The 21,032-nt window shown below is 39.8% G+C and overlaps 1 protein-coding gene across 6 annotated transcripts in view; it reads right to left on the bottom strand.

The window, feature by feature from the left end:
* The window catches only part of APP (amyloid beta precursor protein), a 283,764-nt gene that overhangs the window by 198,988 nt on the left and 63,744 nt on the right, over positions 1-21,032 (bottom strand). For all 6 annotated transcript variants that reach the window (XM_007966044.3, XM_007966048.3, XM_007966059.3 and 3 more), the window contains exon 3: positions 2,777-2,906. In XM_007966044.3, the coding sequence (XP_007964235.2) occupies positions 2,777-2,906 (130 nt within the window). The remainder of the gene's footprint in view (positions 1-2,776; positions 2,907-21,032) is intronic.

Genomic DNA, 21,032 nt, shown 5'->3' with positions numbered 1-21,032 from the left:
CACACTGGATCCTTCATCTGATAAAGAAGTTAGGAAGGTTGCGTGCAAGACATAACAAGCATTTTTCTCTCTTCAAGCTTTGTTTTGAATTTTAATATACTTAATGTTTAAGACAATCTTATTTTGTTTGCTAGGTCAGTAAAAAAAAAAAAAAATACAATAAAACAAAAAAAAGCTCTTTTGTCTAAAACATGTATTTGGATACAGTCCAGAGATTTTAGAGCATACTTATGTTAATGCTGAACAGTAATTCTTTGTTAAGCAGCAATAATATGTAAGAATGTTACCTACTACTACTATAAAGTAGAAAACATATCACATGGAGATTTATCCTGTACTAGGTCATGCTTGTCTCCTTTATCAACACAACGATAGCTGTGAGTTTCTTTTGTAGTGTTATTTATTGTCTCTAATTCATAGTGAATATTTGCTTTAAAACAAATTTTTGTTTATACTGTAAAAAATACTGGACCAATAATCAAGAGATCTTGGACTGTAGTGCTGACTGCAGTACTGACTCTCCCATTTATTTGCTGTGAGTTATAGCAAGAGATCCAACCTCTCTGGATCTTGGTAGTTGTATAGCCTGTGAAGAGAGACTAAGAACCAACATCGCCTGTCTATTAAGCACAAGTAAAACGTACATGAGTTATACCTATGTACCTATGTTACCTATGTTACCCCTATTGAAAAGCCTGTTTTTCAATTCTTTTTCCGGAAAGACAAGGCATAGTCTGCCTACTCTACCAGCTTATTTTATAAACTCTGCATAAAACTCTGGATTTGAGACCTTTGGAAAATTTGCCACTACCTAAGAAAAAAGCAGTGCCTGTATTCCTTAATTCTAATCTAAGGTTAACAACAAAGTAAGAGACAACATATGCTCTACTTGTCATATTAGGGTCTAATTTCAGGTCCAATGGAAAAGGACCAGTGATTCATAAAATGAGAAAATACGGTAAAATGATTCAAACAGGCCAAGTACCTACAGGAAATAGCTAATGATTATCTAGTCCCATAGTAGTCAAGAACAGTTAGTGTCAACATGCTCATTTCACATCAGACACTACACCAGAACCGGGAAATTTGCTTAACATGTCGCAAGTGACCCATCTTCTTGAATTATGTACCTCTACATCAAAGGAGTCCAGAATCTGTTCAGAGGATGAAAGAGAAATCTGATAATGGCTGATGGCAAAGCCTTGGCAGGAACAAACTCCTTCCCAGAGAAAGAATTATTTTATGGGCTTCTCTCCATTTCTCCTTGCCAATCTCCAGCCTATGCATCACAGCTCTGTAATTATTTGTTACTGGAATGATACATTTTCAAGTGGTTCTCTTTCCATAATGGTTAAAAACATAAGGTGAGGACAGGTCATTAACTTTACTATCAAATAGGCATTTGTTAGATGAGATTATTTAAAACCACATTTCTTAGACTGTTGTTTCCCTAAATGGTACATAATACAGTGTATCACAACAAATACAAATATTTGGACAGTCTCTGTGTAATTATAACATTATAAAATCTTCTGACTTGATATTGAGATCTGAGGACATTTTTTATATTTTTATTACTTGTACTGTTCATTCACTTGGAGGTTTTTTGTTTGTTTTTGTTTTTTAAGGAAACTCTTGAATTATCAAATGTTTAAGAATCTAGTTCTCTACAGTCTCTCCATCAATCACATTGTGAATAAATTACATTGTAAGTAAATTCACCGGGTGAAATCTTCATTCTAACGCCCAGTGTTTTCATTTTATGTCTCAAATTATGCACATGAATTAACAGCAATCAATATGCTCTTATGACATTCATTTTTGACCACATATTACAAAGATTTCCAGAATCTTCAGTAATTATCCTTACTTTCTAGGTTTGCTGTTGGATTTTCTTTGAAATATTCCTTTTAACCTTTATAAGAAGTCATCAGAATGCACATCAATATTTGTCCACAATCTCCACAATCTCTATATCCTTATTTACAACCTGCCTACTGATGAATACACTTGTGGAAAACATCTAGATGTAAGATATCAGAGCAAAGAACTTGATTTCTGCAATGACTGGTCACACAAAAACAACAACTAGGAACAGACTAATAACCAAGTTAGATTAAAAATGGAGAATGACCGTTTCCAGAATAAAAGAGCACTATACCACATAAAACTACTCAATTTTTTAAAGTAAAAGGTTGAAGTAAATTTGAGGTTTGGGACAAAACAAACATTAAACATTAGTGATCAAAGTGTTTCCTCCAGTTTGATGTAAGCAGAAAAAAAGCCTTCCCAATTCCAATTCCTCTACTATCACCAAATAAGAGGAGTAGTTATTGTAAAAAAGCTTTTTTTTTTCTTTTTTAGAAATTAGCAAAATGCTTCAGCTTCACATTAGATTCTTTCTTCTAGAAAGTCTATGTGAAGAAACACACAAGGCCCCAGTTCATGAGAATCATCTATGGGATACGGTAAAATAAGAATTCCCGGATCCACTACTATAGGCATTTTTCATTCAGGAGTCCTGGGACTGGCTCAGGAATTTGTAATTTCAATAAACACCCTGGGTAAATTCATTCTGAGGCAGAGAACTCAAAAATAGTGCTCCTGGAGTGTCAGCGCACAGAATGGAACTGCAAGAGTCCAAAACACAGTACAACACAGAGTGGCGACGTGCTGAAGAACAAGTCTGTGAATATGAGCTAACAGGAGCATCCTCTTTTTCTTCCCTGAAGACCAGGCCCCCAGTCAACACCAGCTCCACGGCCGGCCGGCTCACCTAAGCAGCGGTAGGGAATCACAAAGTGGGGATGGGTCTTGCACTGCTTGCGGCCCCGCTTGCACCAGTTCTGGATGGTCACTGGTTGGTTGGCTTCTACCACATTGGTGATCTGCAGTTCAGGGTAGACCTGGGAGAGCACACAAAAAGAATCAATTGTTATTTGAGGCAGGGGCTGGCATGTACAAGCATCTAATGAGTCTCCACTGTAAGATACAGGTGGAGTGTCCCTTATCCAAAATGCTTGGGACCAGAAGTGCTTTCAAGGTCTCTGACTTTTTCCGATTTTGGAACATCTGCACTATTACATACTTACTGGTTGAGCATCTCAAATCTGAAAAGTCCAAAATCCAAAATACTCCAATGAGCATTTCCTTTAAGCATCATGTTGGCACTCAAAAAGTTTTGGATTTTTGAGCATTTCAGACTCTGGATTTTTAAATTTAGGATACTCAACTTGTACTGCTATTCCCTAATAGTCAAGCCCGCTCTACTTCTGACCAAGCTAAAAAAAAATCCAGTAGAAAGAAAAAGATGCAAATAACAAACATCTAGCCATTCCATTCAAAATATTTACCAATGCAACTTTTAATTTATTGCACTCATTTAGACTGAAAATATTTTCCCAGGGGAGCTCAAATAGAAACAAGAGGGGGAAAGGAGGATTCTTACAAGCATGGGGTGATTTTTGGTGTGAAATAAATTGGTGTGGGATAATAGTCTGTAATGTTCTAAATAAATGTTACAGTAGATATGGCTGGGGATATTATCTTTACTTAAATTCAACCTCCCCCTAGATCTCACTAATCAGACAAATATTTTACAGGATATGACACATAGAAAGCTTTCTATATAAAAATCCTCCTCTTATTCCAAGTAACTTACATGAAAATAATTTATCAAAAATTTATCAAGGGTGTCATTTAGATAAAAAAAACTCATGAATTCTCTTTGCTCCTATAACTAACTACAGTGCCTTGCTTTGATTACTGTTGTGAATAAATCATGGTGTTTACTGAGCACTTAGAATGAAATGTGAAACTCGATCAATTAAAACACATTTGTGAAATATCAAACCACTTCTATTTATTAATGAGATTTGAAAGAAAAACATAAACACAAACATCTATTTTTACAATGTGCATTCCCTTGCATCAATCTTGCATTTCACCAGGGCGGCCGTTTTGCCAGATAAATGACAATGAATAGAGAGATAAGCAAGGGAATGATTAGAATGCTGGGCCATGCAATCTGAAGTGGCAAAAGTGAGAATATGAGGGGAATCAGACACAAGTAAAAGGTGGTAGGACCCATGGAGTCTGAGTTCACTGATCACACTCCAGGGGCTAAAGAATGTGTGGCGTACAGGACTGGAGAAAGTGAGGTGGTAATAAGTAGGACTTGCAGAGTCAGATAATTGAAATTAAAATTTTGGAGGAGTTGCAGTTATTGGTCATTGCAAGGAGTATAATATGACCATCGTAAGCAATAGGTGATGGAGAATGATGAAAACAAGGTCACTGGAGGGATGAGAATCATGAACTGACAATCTGGAATATTGGGAGGATCACTGAGATCAATATTAGGATCACTTAAGAATCAGCAAATGAGTGGCTACACTGGATGACAGCAAGGAAGGAGCTAAAATCTTCAAAGTCTGAGTGGTGAACGTCGACGAGGTAGAAAGAGGTCTGGAGATGACCAACAGGTGGAGGAGCAAAACGATCTAGTCTGAAAGCATGCACTTCACAGCTGAGGTGGGGGAGGCTTTTAGGGAAGAGAAAGGAAGAGTGGTTTGGAAACAAACATGAAGAGGAAAAGAGGACATTCCCACCTGTAGGGGCAACGCTGTGGGCATTTTGAGAAAAGAACTTTGACCTGAGAAGGCCACAGGAGAAGTAGTGCCTTCCTTGGAGGGAGAACAAGGTCTCTGAGCAAGATAATGTCCACAGAGAGTTAGACGATACACGGAATTTTCCTTATGATTGTCCATGACATTCAGAGGGCTCAGCGTGACTCAATCTTTGTTTAAAAAGTTGATACTTTGTTCATCATAGAGTTTTTTTGCAGTAATTTTGATTTTTAAAAATATCACATTAAAAATTCTTAATCTCAATTCCTGAGTGCCTTGTTTACCTTACCTTAGTCCCAGACCCCAAAAACATCAGTTAAAAAATAAGGCACCGTGAATGGATAAATAATATGATGGGGTACACACCTAGACAATAGAATGTTATTCAGCACTGAAAGGAAATGGCCTATGAACCCATGAAAAGACACAGAGGAACTTCACTAATATTGCTAAGTGAAAGAAGCCCATCTGAAAAGGCTCCATACTATATGACATTCTTCCCACTCTGTGACATTCTGGAAAAGGCAGAACTCCGGAGATTAAAAAGATCAGTGGTTGCCAGGGGTTTGGGCAGTTGGGGGCAGGGGGAGGATGAACAGATAGAGCGCAGAGGATTTTTAGGGCAGTGAAACTACTCTGTATGATACCACAATGATAGACATATATCATTATACATTTGTCCAAACCCAAAAAATGTATACCACCAAGACTGAACCCTCAGGGGAACTATGGCCTTTGGGTGCTAATGATGTATCAATGTTGGTTCATCGATTGTAACAAATGTACCACTCTGGGGGGGATGTTGATAATAGGAGAGGCTAAGCATGTGTGAAGGTAGCAAGTCTATGGGAAGCCTTTTACCTTCTTCTCAATTTTTCTGTGAACCTAAAACTGCTCTAAAAAAACCCATCTACTTTAAAAACAAAATTTAAAAATAAGGTATCAATCAGTGTAGCAGGGGACAAATTCAGTGGTAGAGTTATATGCTATGAGAACACACAAAAAAATCTCTAAATCAGAATCCTGGGGTGGGTGTTGAGAGAGTTATTCTTGAAGCCACTGCCACAGTAGCCTAGCTCCAGAGGGATCCAGCTATTATGACTTCTCTTTATTTTACTTTGTTAAGTATCTTAATATCTCAATGCAGGCACTTTAGATCACAGAAAATGCTCAACTGAAAAATGCCACTGAACATTTAATATTCCCATGGTTTTTTTTCTATATAATGAAAGGTGAAGTGGCTTTTTGTACAGGAATATAATTCTCCCACCATCTTTACTTGTTTATTAGATCACAAAGCTGCAGCACTTATGAGTCATAAACTCTATGACACTTGAGAGTCCACCCTGAGGGACACGACTTTATGTGCAGTAAAGTGTGAGTTACTACATTTTTCTAAAGGGGTTCTAGCTGCCACTTCACTGAAATACAACCCTGCTGAGAATTTCCTCAGGAGTCGCGGGTTTTCTATAAACCCAGTAGCAGGCATATTCATTCACATCATGGTTCCCTCTATACAATTTAAAGCCAACAAACTGTTTGTAGGGTACAAATTGATTACCAGGAGAAAAGGATCTGTTTCTCATGTTGGTTGCATACCATCTTCAGATTCCTGTGGTAATAGTTGGTGCAACAGGGCAGTAACTGATTAGGTTGACTATTTCCAAGCAGGCAGAATTGCAAATTGACAAATTAAAATCCATGAAGATGGGGCTTTTCCCTAAAGACTAGTACTATAACTTTATACAGTGATCAGCCAAACAGAATTTACTTCCAGTTCCCGCCATGAAATCTAGGACATGCGTGTCATTTTCTGTGCTTTAGCTTCTCTCTAACACCGACAATGACAATTGTTAATACGCAGATGGATGTGGAGATTATAAAATTTGAACCAGGCTGGGCACAGTGGCACACACCTGTAAACTCAGCACTCTGGGAGGCCAAGGCGGGTGGATCATGAGGTCAAGAGATAAAGACCATCCTGGCCAACATGGTGAAACCCTGTCTCTACTAAAAATACAAAAATTAGCTGGGTGTGGTGGCGCGCATCTGGTAAGTCCAAGCTAGTCGGGAGGCTGAGGCAGGAGAATTGCTTGAACCCAGGAGGTGGATGCTGCAGTGAGCTGAGATCATGCCACTGCACTCCAGCCTGGTGACAGAGCGAGACTCAGTCTCAAAAAAAAATAAAAAATAAAAAATAAAAAAAAAAAAACACATAAAGCCCATGCATGGTTTTCCTACTGTACTATTAAAATGGAAGCAGTAAGTCAGGCACTGTGGCTCAAGCCTGTAATCCCAGCACTTTGGGAGGCCGAGGCGGGCGGATCACAAGGTCGGGAGATCGAGACCATCCTGGCTAACACGGTGAAACCCCGTCTCTATAAAGATACAAAAAATTAGCCAGGCGTGGTAGCAGGTGCCTGTAGTCGCAGCTACTCGGGAGGCTGAGGCAGGAGAATGGCATGAACCCGGGAGGCGGAGCTGAGGTTTATTTAAGGGGGAGAACATTAGCAATCAAGGTAACAAAATTTCTTCTGAAGCAGAGCAAGACCCTTTAGATAAAGCAGTTGCCACAAGCACAATCAGCTCCCAGCTCAGAAAGCAAACGACGAAACAAAACAAAAAACCAAACAAACATGTTAAAATTTAAAATCTCAACAAAAATTCCCAGTATCAGCCCTAGGTTTTTATTAAATAACTGCAGTAAACATCCAGAGAGGAAAAAAAGCCTTTTTATGTTTACATAGATATAAAAATATTTACATTTATATAAAAATATAAATATATAGCTCATTTATATTTATAAAGATGTAACTATAGTTCATTTATATTTAAAGATATAAATGCAGTTCATTTTAGTCAAGAATAAAAATTTAAATAATCAGAAACACAAATGTCCTCATGGCTACATGAAGTTCCTGATTTTTATCATAATTATAGTAGTCCTCCCTTATCTATGGTTTTGCTTTCCACAGTTTCAGCCCAAAAATATTAAATGGAAAGCTCTATAAACGAGATTTATTTTTCTTTTATATTTATTTATTTTTTTGAGATGGACTCTCTCTCTGTCGTCCAGGTTGGAGTGCAGTGGCGCAATCTCGGCTCACTGTAACCTCCGCCTCCCAAGTTCAAGTGATTCTCCTGCCTCAGCCTCCTGAGTAGCTGGGATTACAGGTGTACGCCACCATGCCGGGTAATTTTTGTATTTTTAGTAGAGATGGGGTTTCACCATGTTGGCCAGTATGGTCTCGATTTCCTGACCTCGTGGTCCACCCGTCTCGGCCTCCCAAAGTGCTGAGATTACAGGCATGAGCCATCGTGCCCGGCCTATATTTAATTTTAAGAAAGAGACAGGGTTGTCCTATGTTGCCCAGGCTGGTCTCAAACTCCTGGCCTCAAGAGATCCTCCTGTCTTGGCCTCTGAAATTGCTAGGATTACAGGCATGAGCCACCATGCCCAGCCAACAATGAGTTTTAAATTGTGTACCATTCTGAGAAGTGTGATGAAATCTCAAACCCATACGGTCCAGAGAGTGAATCATCCCTTTGTCCAGCGTCACCATGCTGTACATGCTACCTGCCCATCGGTCACTTGATCATAGTGCTTGTGTTCAAGTAACTCTTATTTGACTTAATAACGGCCCCAAAGCACAAGAGTAGTGATGGTAGCATAGTGTCATAATTGCTCTATTTTATTATGAGTTGTTGTGAATCACTTACTGTGCCTAATTTGTGAATTCAACTTTATCACAGGTATGTACACATAGGAAAAAACATAGTATACATTGGGTTTCGTACTATCCAAGGTTGCCGGAATTCACTGGGGGTCTTGGAAGGTATCCTCTACAGAGACGGGAGGACTACTATAATTATAAGCATTGGTTCAGTGTTTTAATATTTTCTTTGTGGCATCTCGAATCTTACATAGGAAATAAAGATAGCAGTTCCTTAAGCTGTATAATTTGCATGTGTTTTTCAAAACATACATGTATTGCTAATATGACAAGCAGTGCAAACAATTTGCTAATACAGCACACATTAGCAAATCCCAACTCTCATACTCCCCTTCTTTTCTAAAATGTTTCTTATGTGCAACCCAATTCTGACTATTTTCTTGATTTTCCTTTTTAAAGAAGGACTCGAGATACTTATACCTAAAGCAGAAGCAAACCCAGGCCTCTGTCAGCTAGTAGAAAAATAAGCTGTCCTCAATTCCTACAAATTCTCCTAAATTATAGCCACACAGAACATTTGCTGTATAAATACATACACTGTGTTCCAAACACACTCTTACCTAAGATCCCTTAGACTACACTTCAAATGCCTAAGCCCATTAGGGTCCCCCTACATGGACAAACCTCCTCTGCTCGCAGTGAAATAATGCTAACCCCTCTTAGGGAATGTTTTCTGGTATTTATCAGTGTACCTCATATCGCTATTAAGTACGTATCTGTACTGCCCACTTGGTGAAAAGCTTTCCTCAAGGGCAGGAAACATAATGTGACATGCTATAGCCTCCCCATGGAGCTCCACATCCATCATCTTTGGCTTTCAGACTATCAGGAGGCTGCTGATCCCCAACTCCTTTTATGTGGTGCTCCCACCCTCAGCTCTCTGAAGGAGGACTCATTAGTGACTGTATTTCAACTCTGCAGTGCCGTCCCTATACCTCATGAGAGCCCAAGAAAACCAAACTGTACACAGCATTCTCTCCCTCAAGGGTTTTCATGAACACACAAAGGCTGCCGCTAGATAAGGAAGAAATTTGACTGGAGGTGAGGATAAGTCTGAGCCACAGGTGGCATGTCAACACCCATGGGTGCATGGTGGCTTGCGCCTATAGTCCCAGCTACTCGGGAGGCTGAGGTGGGAGGATAGCTTGAGCGAGGAAGTCGAGGCTGCAGTGAACCGTGACCACATCACTGCACTCCAGTCTGGGCAACAGAGTGAGACCCTGCCTCAAAAACAAAAACAAAAACAAAACATAACAAAAAAACAAAGAAAACCCCCCAAAAAACCATGGGTGGACTCAAACTAGGCATCTGGAAGAAGCAGTTAGTCCAGGAAAGGAAAACAGGGAAATACCCAGAGAGACAAGGGAAGATGAGAAACAGACAAGACTGGATCTAGCAGAGACAGGATCTGACAGGGCCTGCCTGTGCCCTCTAACTCTAGTGAGTCTTGGGATGTGCATTTGGATTCCAGGAGATGCCTTGTCCCCTTCAGTAAGCCCTATTTCTAAACATAAGCTACTTCAGTAGTTTTATGCTCCTTCCAACTGAACAAAAGCCAAGACAAAGGCCTGGCTTACATAACTAATTCCCACCACATGATCCCCTCAATCTCTGTGTGCAGAACATTCTATCTTACTGCTGCATCCTCCACTTTCCTTGATCACTTTATCTGATCCCTGAGCACTTTCTACCTCCTAGTCTGCTGATAGGCTGTCTGTCCTATTAGAATATACAATCCTTGAAGGCAGGGACCATATGATTCATCTGGTGTCCCCTCAACAGTGGCCAACCCTGGGATAGCACAGTAAGTGTCTGATAAGCATGTAATTAATATTCCTGGTTAAGGTCAGAATCCATTCAATCAGGGACTTTCAGAATATATTAAGTTCCCTTTGGGTATTATAAACCTATCTCTTAAATAAGATATTCTAAATAGTTGTTGGATTATGGGCTTTTGAGGAAAATACGTATCTCAATGCCTTTCAATATTGTTCTTCCAAGTAGATATGACAGCTTATACAAATCATAGCATCTGCTATAAGCAGCAGTAGATTACTGTAAATAGGCACTCAGCTGAGGAAGACATTAAGGAAGAGTGACAAGTTTAGCTCTCACTTGGGCTAATGGGGCCCATTCAGTTAGTACAGGAATCTGAAAAGCAGCCTACCTACCTGGTCATACAGTCAAGTTTTATCATTGAAAGTGAATGTATCAGTACATGAAATAATTTTAAGAGTGCATAAGAAATTCCAAAGACTAACAACCAGGAAAGAGGGAGAACAGAGACAATCTTAGATTCATATTAAAAGCTTATCGTTGGTAACCTAAGTAGTTTTGTCTACTGAAAAAATAGCTTAAAAGCCGGTCACCATCAGAATGTGTTGTTCCACATTTTAAAAATCTGAAGTCTCTCTTCTCACTATCTCTCCAAGTTGGAAATGTATTGATCTCAGACAAGATGACATTTAAGTTGCTAAATACGTAAAGCAAGAAAAGACACTGATGATATTTAAGAAAGCCAAGAAGATAAATATATATATTTAAAAAAACTTTGTAAAGCCGTATGTTGTCAGAGTCCTACAGAAACTCTGTCTCTATTCTCAATATTAAGGGCAAATGGAGAACCTAAAAATCCCTTTTGTAAACAGGCCACCTAAGACAGGTGATTAATGCTGAAAGTCTGAATTATGATCAAAAGTATTTCAAAAACACAAAATCAAATGTGACTAACAAAAGACTGCAAACAAAGTTAATGAACAGAGTAAACGGAATTGGAAATTGTTACTAATTCTGAAAACAGTTTGTCCACTTTTTTATTTAGTCATTCAATTATTAAATTCACCTTTGACCAAATTCTCAAAGACATTTCTTTTTGAAAACACTAAAAATTATGTGGTACTAATAAGATGTTCTAAATATATTAGCAAAACATCAATTAGTAACATGTGATGCTTTAGCACATCTTAATTTACAGACTTTACAGGTCACTAGAAGAGATAAGCAACAAACCTGCATGTGTTTTGCCAGGATTGCTGGAGAATCTGAACCGTTAAGATAAAAACCTTGCATTCCAGACTGACTCAGGAACAAGAGTGACTAGATTTGATCATTACTGCAATTGAGTGACAGGTGGATGGGAGGGTTCATTTTACTATTCTTTCTACTTGTACATATGCTTGCAATTTTGCATTTAAAGCACTGAAAATTTAAATAAATAAATTTAGTCCAGAGGAAACAGCCAGTTTTCTAAATTTATAACTGCATGTGTAAAAGGAAAAAAAAAAACCCAAGATCCAAATTGTGCCTGCATGACTGCAGCTAGCATATATGAATATATACATGAAACAGAGAATCAAATGCTCTATAGAAAAATGTTTCAGAGATAGCCTATCTTGTATATTCTCATCTTCTCAAAGCTTTTCCATAGCAGTCCCTTTTTCAAAGAACATATCCAACAAGAAAGTAAGAAAAATGTCATAACTGAGGGTTTCCTAAGTACCAGACATCATTGCAAATGTTTTATGTGTAGCACATCATAATCCTGAGTTAGCAATCGCTCCATTTTATGTAAGATGAAACTAGAACAACTAAAATAGATGCCATTTCTAAGCATTCAAAGAGTATATTAATTATAAATTTTAAACTACTCGGACTCAGGCATATAAACCAAGACAAAGCAAGTCCTAGACAATATATACTTCTGTTTCTGGATTTCAATGACATTCTTTAAATTTTCCTGGAATACAAAGAAATATCACATCTTAAACTGTTCTCAACAAAAATTATTTTATTAATGAGGAATACTGAAAACAGAATCTCTAATTTAATTGAGAAAGAGAATTGGAAAATGAAAACGTTCTCTGCTTGCAACTTAATGAGGCGCTGAGAGACGGCGTACAGCTGATGAAACGCTACTGCAATAACGGGAGGTATCAGCGTGCTATGTTTCCAAATGATGGCCTTATGTAAAAGCAAAAGCGGTAAAATGCTGCAGGCCGTTAGCCTATTTCCCAATAATGTGGCCAAACTCTGCTTCTGACATTCTAAATAAATATATTGCTATATCCACACTTTCATACTCAGAGTTGGAAAATACTGTCAAAGAACCTTTGTTTGATAGATAAGCTATTCTAATTTCAAAGTGTTGAATGAAAAACAAATTGGGGTGGGGGGGAAGAGATGGGAGAGAAATCAAAATAAATAGGACAGGACACAAATGTGAAAACATGAGCAGATGTGTACACATAGCCTAGATTCTCCTATTCTCTCTCTTTCAACATAGAGCTAATTTTCTTATTTAAAATATCCAAACTGGCTTCAACTTTTTTAGCCCTAGAAGAAATCCTGTGATCACTAAAGCAATCCTTACATTTATACAGACCAGAAGTGCATAAAATATATCCACACTCACGTATAAACAGCCTGATCCCTCTATTCAAAAACTGTCTCATTTAATATGAATTTGAGATGTTTCAAATTCCAAAACCACAATGTATACGTGCCTATGATTTGTCAATTTTCAGCCTACAAGGGTGAAGGGTACCCATAGCAAAGTAATAATGGTCAAGAATGTACCAGGCCTTCTAATAGGATAATGTATATAGTATACCTTCCAACTTGGTAAGATTAAAAAGAGCACCTCTGTTGTTTGCTTTTTATTTAATTTTAATTTCATACAACTGTAGAATGGAAAAAGAAAGGTTGAGAAACAATTCTTGTCTGGGAATCCCATGTTCAGTTATGTATTTTAGAGGAGAAAGTTGGGCAAAGGAAATGGTTTTGCTCAACTCATCTAACAGGTGGTTTTCGCTTTGTGCAGGCACCACTGTGCTTGTTTGCTGATCCTGTTAATCTACAGACAAAGTAACTGTTCATTTAAAGCCAGAAGGTTAAAGAGGCAGAGAACAGATAATGTTAAATGGTGGAAAAGAAAACAGGAAAAAGAGAATATACCCATAAACCAATAAAAGAGATAAATAAAGCCACGTTCACCTGTCTAACTGTCCCAATTGGAAAACTCTGCCTGCATTTGGGGCTGTTCCAAGTTACCTCCAGACATCTGCTCCGCAGTGTAAGTTACCAGAAACATCAACACTTTCAGGAAGCCCCTAGCCCCTAGCTCCAAGAAGTGTTCTGCATGTTATTAATAGGAATACAGAGGCTGGAAGAGCCGTTTTAACTTCTCTCTCTTTTCTTTTCTTTTTTTTTTCGAGATGGAGTCTCACTCTGTCTCCAGGCTGGAGGGCAGTGGTGTGATCTTGGCCCACTGCAACCTCGGCCTCCAAGTTGAAGCATTTCTCCTGCCTCAGCCTCCTGAGTACCTGGGACTACAGGCGTCCACCACCATGCCCAGCTAATTTTTGTATTTTTAGTAGAGACAGGGTTTCACCATGTTGGCCAGGATGGTCTCGATCTCTTGATTTCGTGATCCACCCGACTCATCCTCCCAAAGTGCTAGGATTACAGGTGTGAGCCACTGCACCCGGCCCAAGTTCTCTCTTTAAAAGAGGAAGAATAGTATGGGGACTCATCAAATTTCTTGCTTAACTGACAATATGTAACTTTTACAACACTTGCCTGTGTGTTTCTATCATAAAGTGAGGATATGGTTTAAGACTGAGGACACAGTCTGAAAACTGAACAGGCAGCCTTCCTGGACAGCTCAGGTGACAAAGACCAATGATGCCCTTAATACAGCACCTCTGGGTATCATGAATGAGGGGATGGACAGGATGATCTCCCACAACGCTTTTCACACTATTATTTTGTAATGTGAATTCCTTCTCTCCCCAATCTAACCTACTCTTGGAAACTAGCTAATTTTTCTAAAACTGTCTTGACCAGAAGAAAGCATTCATGCTAAAAATCTGCCAATGCTTCCACTTATCTCCAGAATAAGACCCTCTAATTTGCAACCTCATTCTCCCTTTGCAATTTTCTAAATTGTCTTCACAATTGTATTAATAGATTTATAAGGTCCTCATGGGCCAAGAATGGTATCCTGCCACTCGACAACACCTGACACAAAAACCTAACCGTGCCCAATAAATATAGACTAAATTTGCCTGTATTAAAGTTGGGAAGAACTAGATTCTTGGGATGTAGAATTAAAGTATACTTCCTTTATTCTTCTTGAATCCCAAAGCCTTTGGTTTAAATAAAACTATATTTTTTAAAAACTTCATTTCATCCCAAGGAAACAGGACAATAAAATCTAACAATTCTAATTTTTTAGCCCCGGGTTTTAGAATATGTTTCAAGGGGAGTATTATTTTTGTTTTATTCTATTTATATTTATAAATTCCTCAGGCCAAAAGCAAGTGGCCACTTTATGCTGTTAAATGATGAATAACTGCCAGGCACAGTGGTTCGCACCTGTAATTCCAGCACTTTGGGAGGCCAAGGCAGGTGGATCACTTGAGGTCAGGAGTTCGAGACCACTGTGGCCAACACGGTGAAACCCCATCCCTAGTAAAAATATAAAAATTAGCTGAGAATGGTGGTGGGCACCTGTAATCTCAGCTACTTGGGAGGCTGAGGCACGAGAATCGCTTGAGCCCAGGAGACAAAGATTGCAGTGAGCCAAGATTGCGCCACTGCACTCCAGCCTGGTTGATGGAGTGGGACTCTGTCTCAAAAAAAAAAAAAAAAGATAAATAATTGACGTAGTCATATTTGAGTTGTTTCCATAATGCCACAAGAGACACTTTTTGCTTCTAGTATAGAACAGAGGAAAAGCACTGTTTTCTATCAAAGAATGCCAAAAGAAAGTAACTCGACACTCTGCTGTGGTCATCTATGATTCACACAAACTACCCTAAACACTAAATAAAAAGAACAATATAAGGATCTTGCATGCTTAATTGCTTAATGTGTTCGGAAGCATACTTTGTAATATTACAACCAAATATTTTAAGTCATACTATGGATTTATGACTTTACTATTGAGTTATCATGGCCTTTGCGTTTGAAGTGGATAAAAATAAACTGAAGGCAAATCTGGACTATGGGCCAACATTCTGCTAACTCTTGCCTAAACATGTCTTCAGAATTCTGACGACGGAAGGCTGGGCGCAGTGGCTCATGCAGTAATCCCAGCACTTTAGGAGGCCGAGGCAGGTAAATCACTAGAGTTCAAGACCAGCCTAGCCAACATGGTAAAACCCCATCTCTACCAAAATACAAAAATTAGCCACTAATTTGAATGAGGGGATGGACAGGATGATCTCCCACAAAATACAAAAACAGCCACCAATGTGGTGGTGTGCACCTGTAATCCCAGTTACTCAGGAGCCTGAGGCATGAGAATCACTTGAACCCAGGAGGCAGAGATTGGAGTGGACTGAGATCATGCCACTGCACTCCAGCCTGGGCAACGGAGTGAGATTCTGTCAAAAAAAAAAAAAGAAAAGAAAAAGAAAAAAAAAGAATTCTATCAATGGAAAGAAATGGTCTCTGCAAAAGGAAAGTACAGGCTCCATTTTATGGGAGGCTCTCTCAGTATAAGCTGGATACAGAGCTCCTACCATACCGTTCCAATTTCTGTGCCAGAAACCGACCATCCACAAGCATTTAACTAATGATGACTAGCGTGCTGTAGGTCAGAGCTAAGTGTTGGAAAAAATCCATTGTAAGGCATGATCCCTAGAAATGTTAATTCTCACAACGCTTTGGGTCTGTAAGGCTTTTGCCTACAGAAGCCACAGTAGGTCTCGGTCTTAGCTCAAAATGCTGCCTTACTGTGAATGGATTAAAACAACAAAAATGTCTTTTGTCACAGCCCTGGAAGCTGGAAGTCCAAAACCAAGGTGTCAGCATGACCAAGTTCTGGTGAGGCCGTTCTTCCTTGCTTGCAGATAGCCACCTCCTCGCTGTGTCCTCGTGTGACTTCTTCTTTGTTTGAGCAGGGAGAAAAAGGCAAGCTCTTTGGTATCTTTTCTTATAAGGGCAATAGTTCTATCACCAGGGCACATACGACCTCATCTAACAATTATCACCTCCCAAAGGTATCATCTCCAAATACCATCATGCCTGGGGTTAGGGTTTCAATATCCAAATTTTGGGGGAACACAAACATTCATCCCATAACATACTTGAAAAAAAAGAGGGGAAAAATCTCAAATGGTGCTAACACAAAATATTTTTTAAAAGCATTGAAAGGCAGGTATTTGAACGATGACTAGGCAGAAGCAAAACTATTATGATTGGGAAAGAGGAAAGAATACACTAACACAAAGAATTTGGAAGACTTGGGGTTAAACAAAGACTCAATTTAAACCATAAGATCCAAGTTATCTTCTCAATCAAACTTTACAAGGGTTTATAACCAAGAGCAAAGATAAAAGACTGTGTTTTTACTTTTTCTCTTGAATCTTGCTCTTGACCAAAAACTGGATCAAATAAATCAAGGGCAAAAAAACCCACTATGAATAACAACAAAACAACCCAGTAACACAAAATACAAATTCAGAAAAGCATGAGATTATGAAAGGAGCACAGTAGATAATTCACAGTCGAAGAATGTATTTATCATCATGTTAAGCTAAGCACCAACATGTATAATGCAAAGCAATCCTTCGGAAAAGCTAATTAAACAAGTGAGTTAAACTGGTGAGCAGACAGTCAAAATGACGTGACAGTGATGAGTTCTGTTGGTTTTGTTCTATCCTAGGACCAGACTGCTAACAGCCACCTCAGACTTAGCCAACTAGCTATCTCTAAAATATTTTGGTCATGAGAGACACAAAGTGAGAACAGAAAGTAAAAAATTCATCCACCACTACTGGGAGAAAAAAAAATTGTTAAATGAGTAGCTCTGTTAATGAACTAATGGTTTCCACACATTTTTTTCAAAAAAAAAAAAAAAAAAAGGAAGAATTTGCCCAATGACAGATACCAGAATACCGTGAATTTTCATGGTGCTGAATCAAACACCCATCAACCAGGAATTCTATACCTAATGCAGTAATTTTCAATAATAAGAAAACACTGTTCAACAATAAGAATGATTTTGGTAACATTGTGAGAGTATTCTTTTCTTTGCCATTTCCCGCAATGAATCCATCAATACTGTTTAAAAACTAAAAACATGAAGTTAAAAAAAGAAAGGCAAAATGAACACTCTCCAACACACACACGAAAATCCAAGCCTTCAAATGAGAACTATTCATTATTTCTAATTATAAAAGAAAAACACCAGAATAGCTACAAGGGGGAAAGTGGCAGGAAGATCGTGAAATATCTATAAAGAATGTTCTAGAGAATTCAAGATGCACAATTTGATAGAAAATGTCAACACTGTCTAAAACTTCTGAGTGAACTTCTCTCCCTGACGCCTGCTCAATACTCCCCAAAAAGCCACTTAAAATCCTAATGCATGATGCACTCTCTCACCTCGTCCTGTCCAGCCTACAAGCCTTTTCTAATCCATACCCACTGTGTTGCAGCACTGGGGTCATTCTTCTATTTTGCCCATGCCATTCTTCATCTCTCTTCTGGTAACAGCTCCTCTCCCCACATCACATGGTCACACGCACAAGACCAAGATGGGCTAGTCCTGATACTGAGTCCCTGCAGATATGGTGGCGGCTGCAAGGGCGGATGTGTAACTCAAAGCAGTGCCAACCAGAAGCACTCCCTGATAATGCCCATGGGCAGAACAAAATTGGGATGCCAAACTGGGACTAACACTACCAGAGATAGTGGCTACCAACGTCCCTGGTCTCCTGGAGGATGCCCATCTTAGCAGAAGAAAAGGAGCAACTGCACAGCAGGAAGGTAAGCAGAAACAAGAGAGACCCTAATGGGGAAATACTGACTCTCGGTTCCAGCACCTGCGGATCTCATTTCTGTGTGCTTTTTTTTTTGAGACGGAGTCTCGCTGTGTCACCCAGGCTGGAGTGCAGTGGCGCGATCTCGGCTCACTGCAAGCTCCGCCCCCCGGGTTTACGCCATTCTCCTGCCTCAGCCTCCGAGTAGCTGGGACTACAGGCGCCCGCCACCACGCCCGGCTAGTTTTTTGTATCTTTAGTAGAGACGGGGTTTCACCATGTTAGCCAGGATGGTCTCGATCTCCTGACCTCGCCACCCGCCTCGGCCTCCCAAAGTGCTGGGATTACAGGCTTGAGTCACCGCGCCCGGCCTTCTGTGTGCATTTTTAAGAAATTGTGTAAGCATCCCCTGCACTATGATCCTTCCCATCAATGGGAGAAAATATTCTCCATATATAAAACAAATTGTTTAGGGGGTTTTTATCACCTGGCAAAAGAAACTGCCTAATTAACCCACCCTTACCATCTCCCCAGTCTTTCTCAGAAAAGGAGATGTTCCCTCCCCTTTCCAAGACCCAGACAATCACATATCCACTGGATCTCCTTTCTCCCTAGTTCTTACAGAACTGAGTACTACGGTCATAGCTTACTGTGACCTTGTACTCCCGGGCCCAAGTGATCCTCTCACTCAAAGTGCTGGGACTACAGGTTTGAGCCACAGAGCTGGGCCAAAACCTAGTTCTTATAGATACCTGCGGCTAGTGCTTAGGATGGATATCAGTCCTTCTCACAGTTTAGTTTAAGCTTCCTTTGGCCCAAATTCCTTCCATTTAAAAAGCAAAATCACAAAGTCTTTCCTTTTGTCTTGAATGACCTCAAGCTTTTTGCCTCTAGGTCTTTCCTCCAGGAGTCCACAGCTGACTTCATCACTGACTCACGTTGTTTTTCCTGCAAGGGACTGTAATTTAACTTCTCCCCATGCTATTCCACAGGGTCAACAATGACCTTTTATTTGCCAGATCCTAACAATGTTTTGTCACACACACACACAAATGCCCAAAAACAAGATATGAGCAAAAGAGATTCCTGCGTATCCTAGCAGTGAAATGCAGGTGTTGTCTTTCAGACCCTGAGGGTGGTGGGGAAAGGATTATCTGATTCTACAGCATGTTCCTCCAGTTGACTTGCTACTAAAGAAGCTATTTTACAACTTACACCCATAAAACTCTTACACCCTTATTATTTACATCCTTACAAGCTATTTTGCACCCTTACAGCTTTGTAAAGATGCATACTGCAGACACTCATAGCAATGCAAGTGTTCCTGTACCATGCAAATAATTTGACGATATTCCAGATAATTCCAGATGATTCCTGTTCATAACCATGCAAATCAAGTATGCTGGGGAAGGAATTTTAAATCTCTCCAAGTCAAAATGAACCAGTTTTCACATCTTACAGTTCATCTCATTAATGAATTGAATAAAATATTTGACATGTGTTCAGTTTGCATGACAGGCATGATTTTACCTTGTCAAAAACTACACTTCAACTGCTTTCTGTTTGCATCATGCTTGCACTCTTACCTTTCCCCTCATTTAGAAATTTATATAGCTTGACTTCCAGCATGTTACACCTCCTACTTCCTACCATATCTCTCTGGTCACTGCTCATCTCCGTCATGGGGAATCATGGGGAATCGTCTCTCTTTGTTTGCCTTCAATGTTGCAATTCCCCAAGGTGCTTTCCTTGGGTTCTTGTCCACAGGTGTCACTGAGTGGGTAAAATGAGTGCAAGTCTAGGCTGGGTGCAGTGGCTCACGCCTGCAATCCCAGCACTCTGGGAGGCCGAGGAGGGTGGATCACAAGGTCAGGAGTTCGAGACCAGCCTGGCCAACATGGCAAAACCCTGCCTCTACTAAAAATAAAAAAAATCCCGGGCGTGGTGGCGGGTGCCTATAATCCCAGCTGCTTGGGAGGCTGAGGCAGGAGAACCGTTTGAACCCAGGAGGCGGAGGTTGCAGTGAACTGAGATTGTGCCACTGCACTCCAGCCTGGGCAATCAGAGCAAGACTCCATCTCAAAAATAAAATTAAATAAATAAATAAATAAATAAATAAATAAATAAAGTCTAGTGACTTCCTGTTGCTACAAAATAAAGCCCAAATCCATTAAAATGGCTCACAAAATATGATGTTTTGGACCTTTCTTACTTATGGCACCTAATGTTGAAGAATCTGGCTGGTGTATATCATCCGACAAGACTTCCGTGGGTGGGTGGGTCGTAGGCGGAGGATAGATAATACCAGAATTGCAAGAGGAAGGCGACAGCAAAGGGCTAATTCTCTCCACTCACGGTGGCCACCAACAATCTGGTAAAGTCCAGAACTGGGAAGAACCACTCTGTGCTTAACCCTTTGATACAGTTTGGCTCTGTGTCCCTACCCACATCTCATGTCGAATTGTAATTCCCAGTGTTGGAGGTGGGGTCTGGTGGGAAGGGACTGGATCATGGGGGTGGTTTTAATGGTTAAGCACCATCCCTCAAGTGCTGTCCCGTGACAGTGTTCTCATGAGATCTGGGTGTTTGAAAGTGTGTAGCACCTCTCCCTTCACACTCTTTCTCTTTCTTGCTCCAGCCATGTGAACATAGGTCTGCTTCCCCTTCACCGCCTGCCATGATTGTAAGTTTCCTGAGGCCTCGCTAGCCATGCTTCCTGTACAGTCTTCAGAACTGTGAACCAATTAAACCTCTTTTATTTAGAAATTACTCAGTCTCAGGTAGTTTATTATAGCAATGTGAAAGCAGACTAATATACCCTGGGATAAATAACAGGCTAAGACAGAAAGTAAAACTACCCAGGCATTAGTAGGATCTCTAAGTGAAATGGGAAAAGAAGG

Source organism: Chlorocebus sabaeus, chromosome 2, assembly GCF_047675955.1.
Source record: "Chlorocebus sabaeus isolate Y175 chromosome 2, mChlSab1.0.hap1, whole genome shotgun sequence".
Lineage (NCBI taxonomy): Eukaryota > Metazoa > Chordata > Mammalia > Primates > Cercopithecidae > Chlorocebus > Chlorocebus sabaeus.
This window is presented reverse-complemented; position numbering and strand designations above follow the sequence as displayed.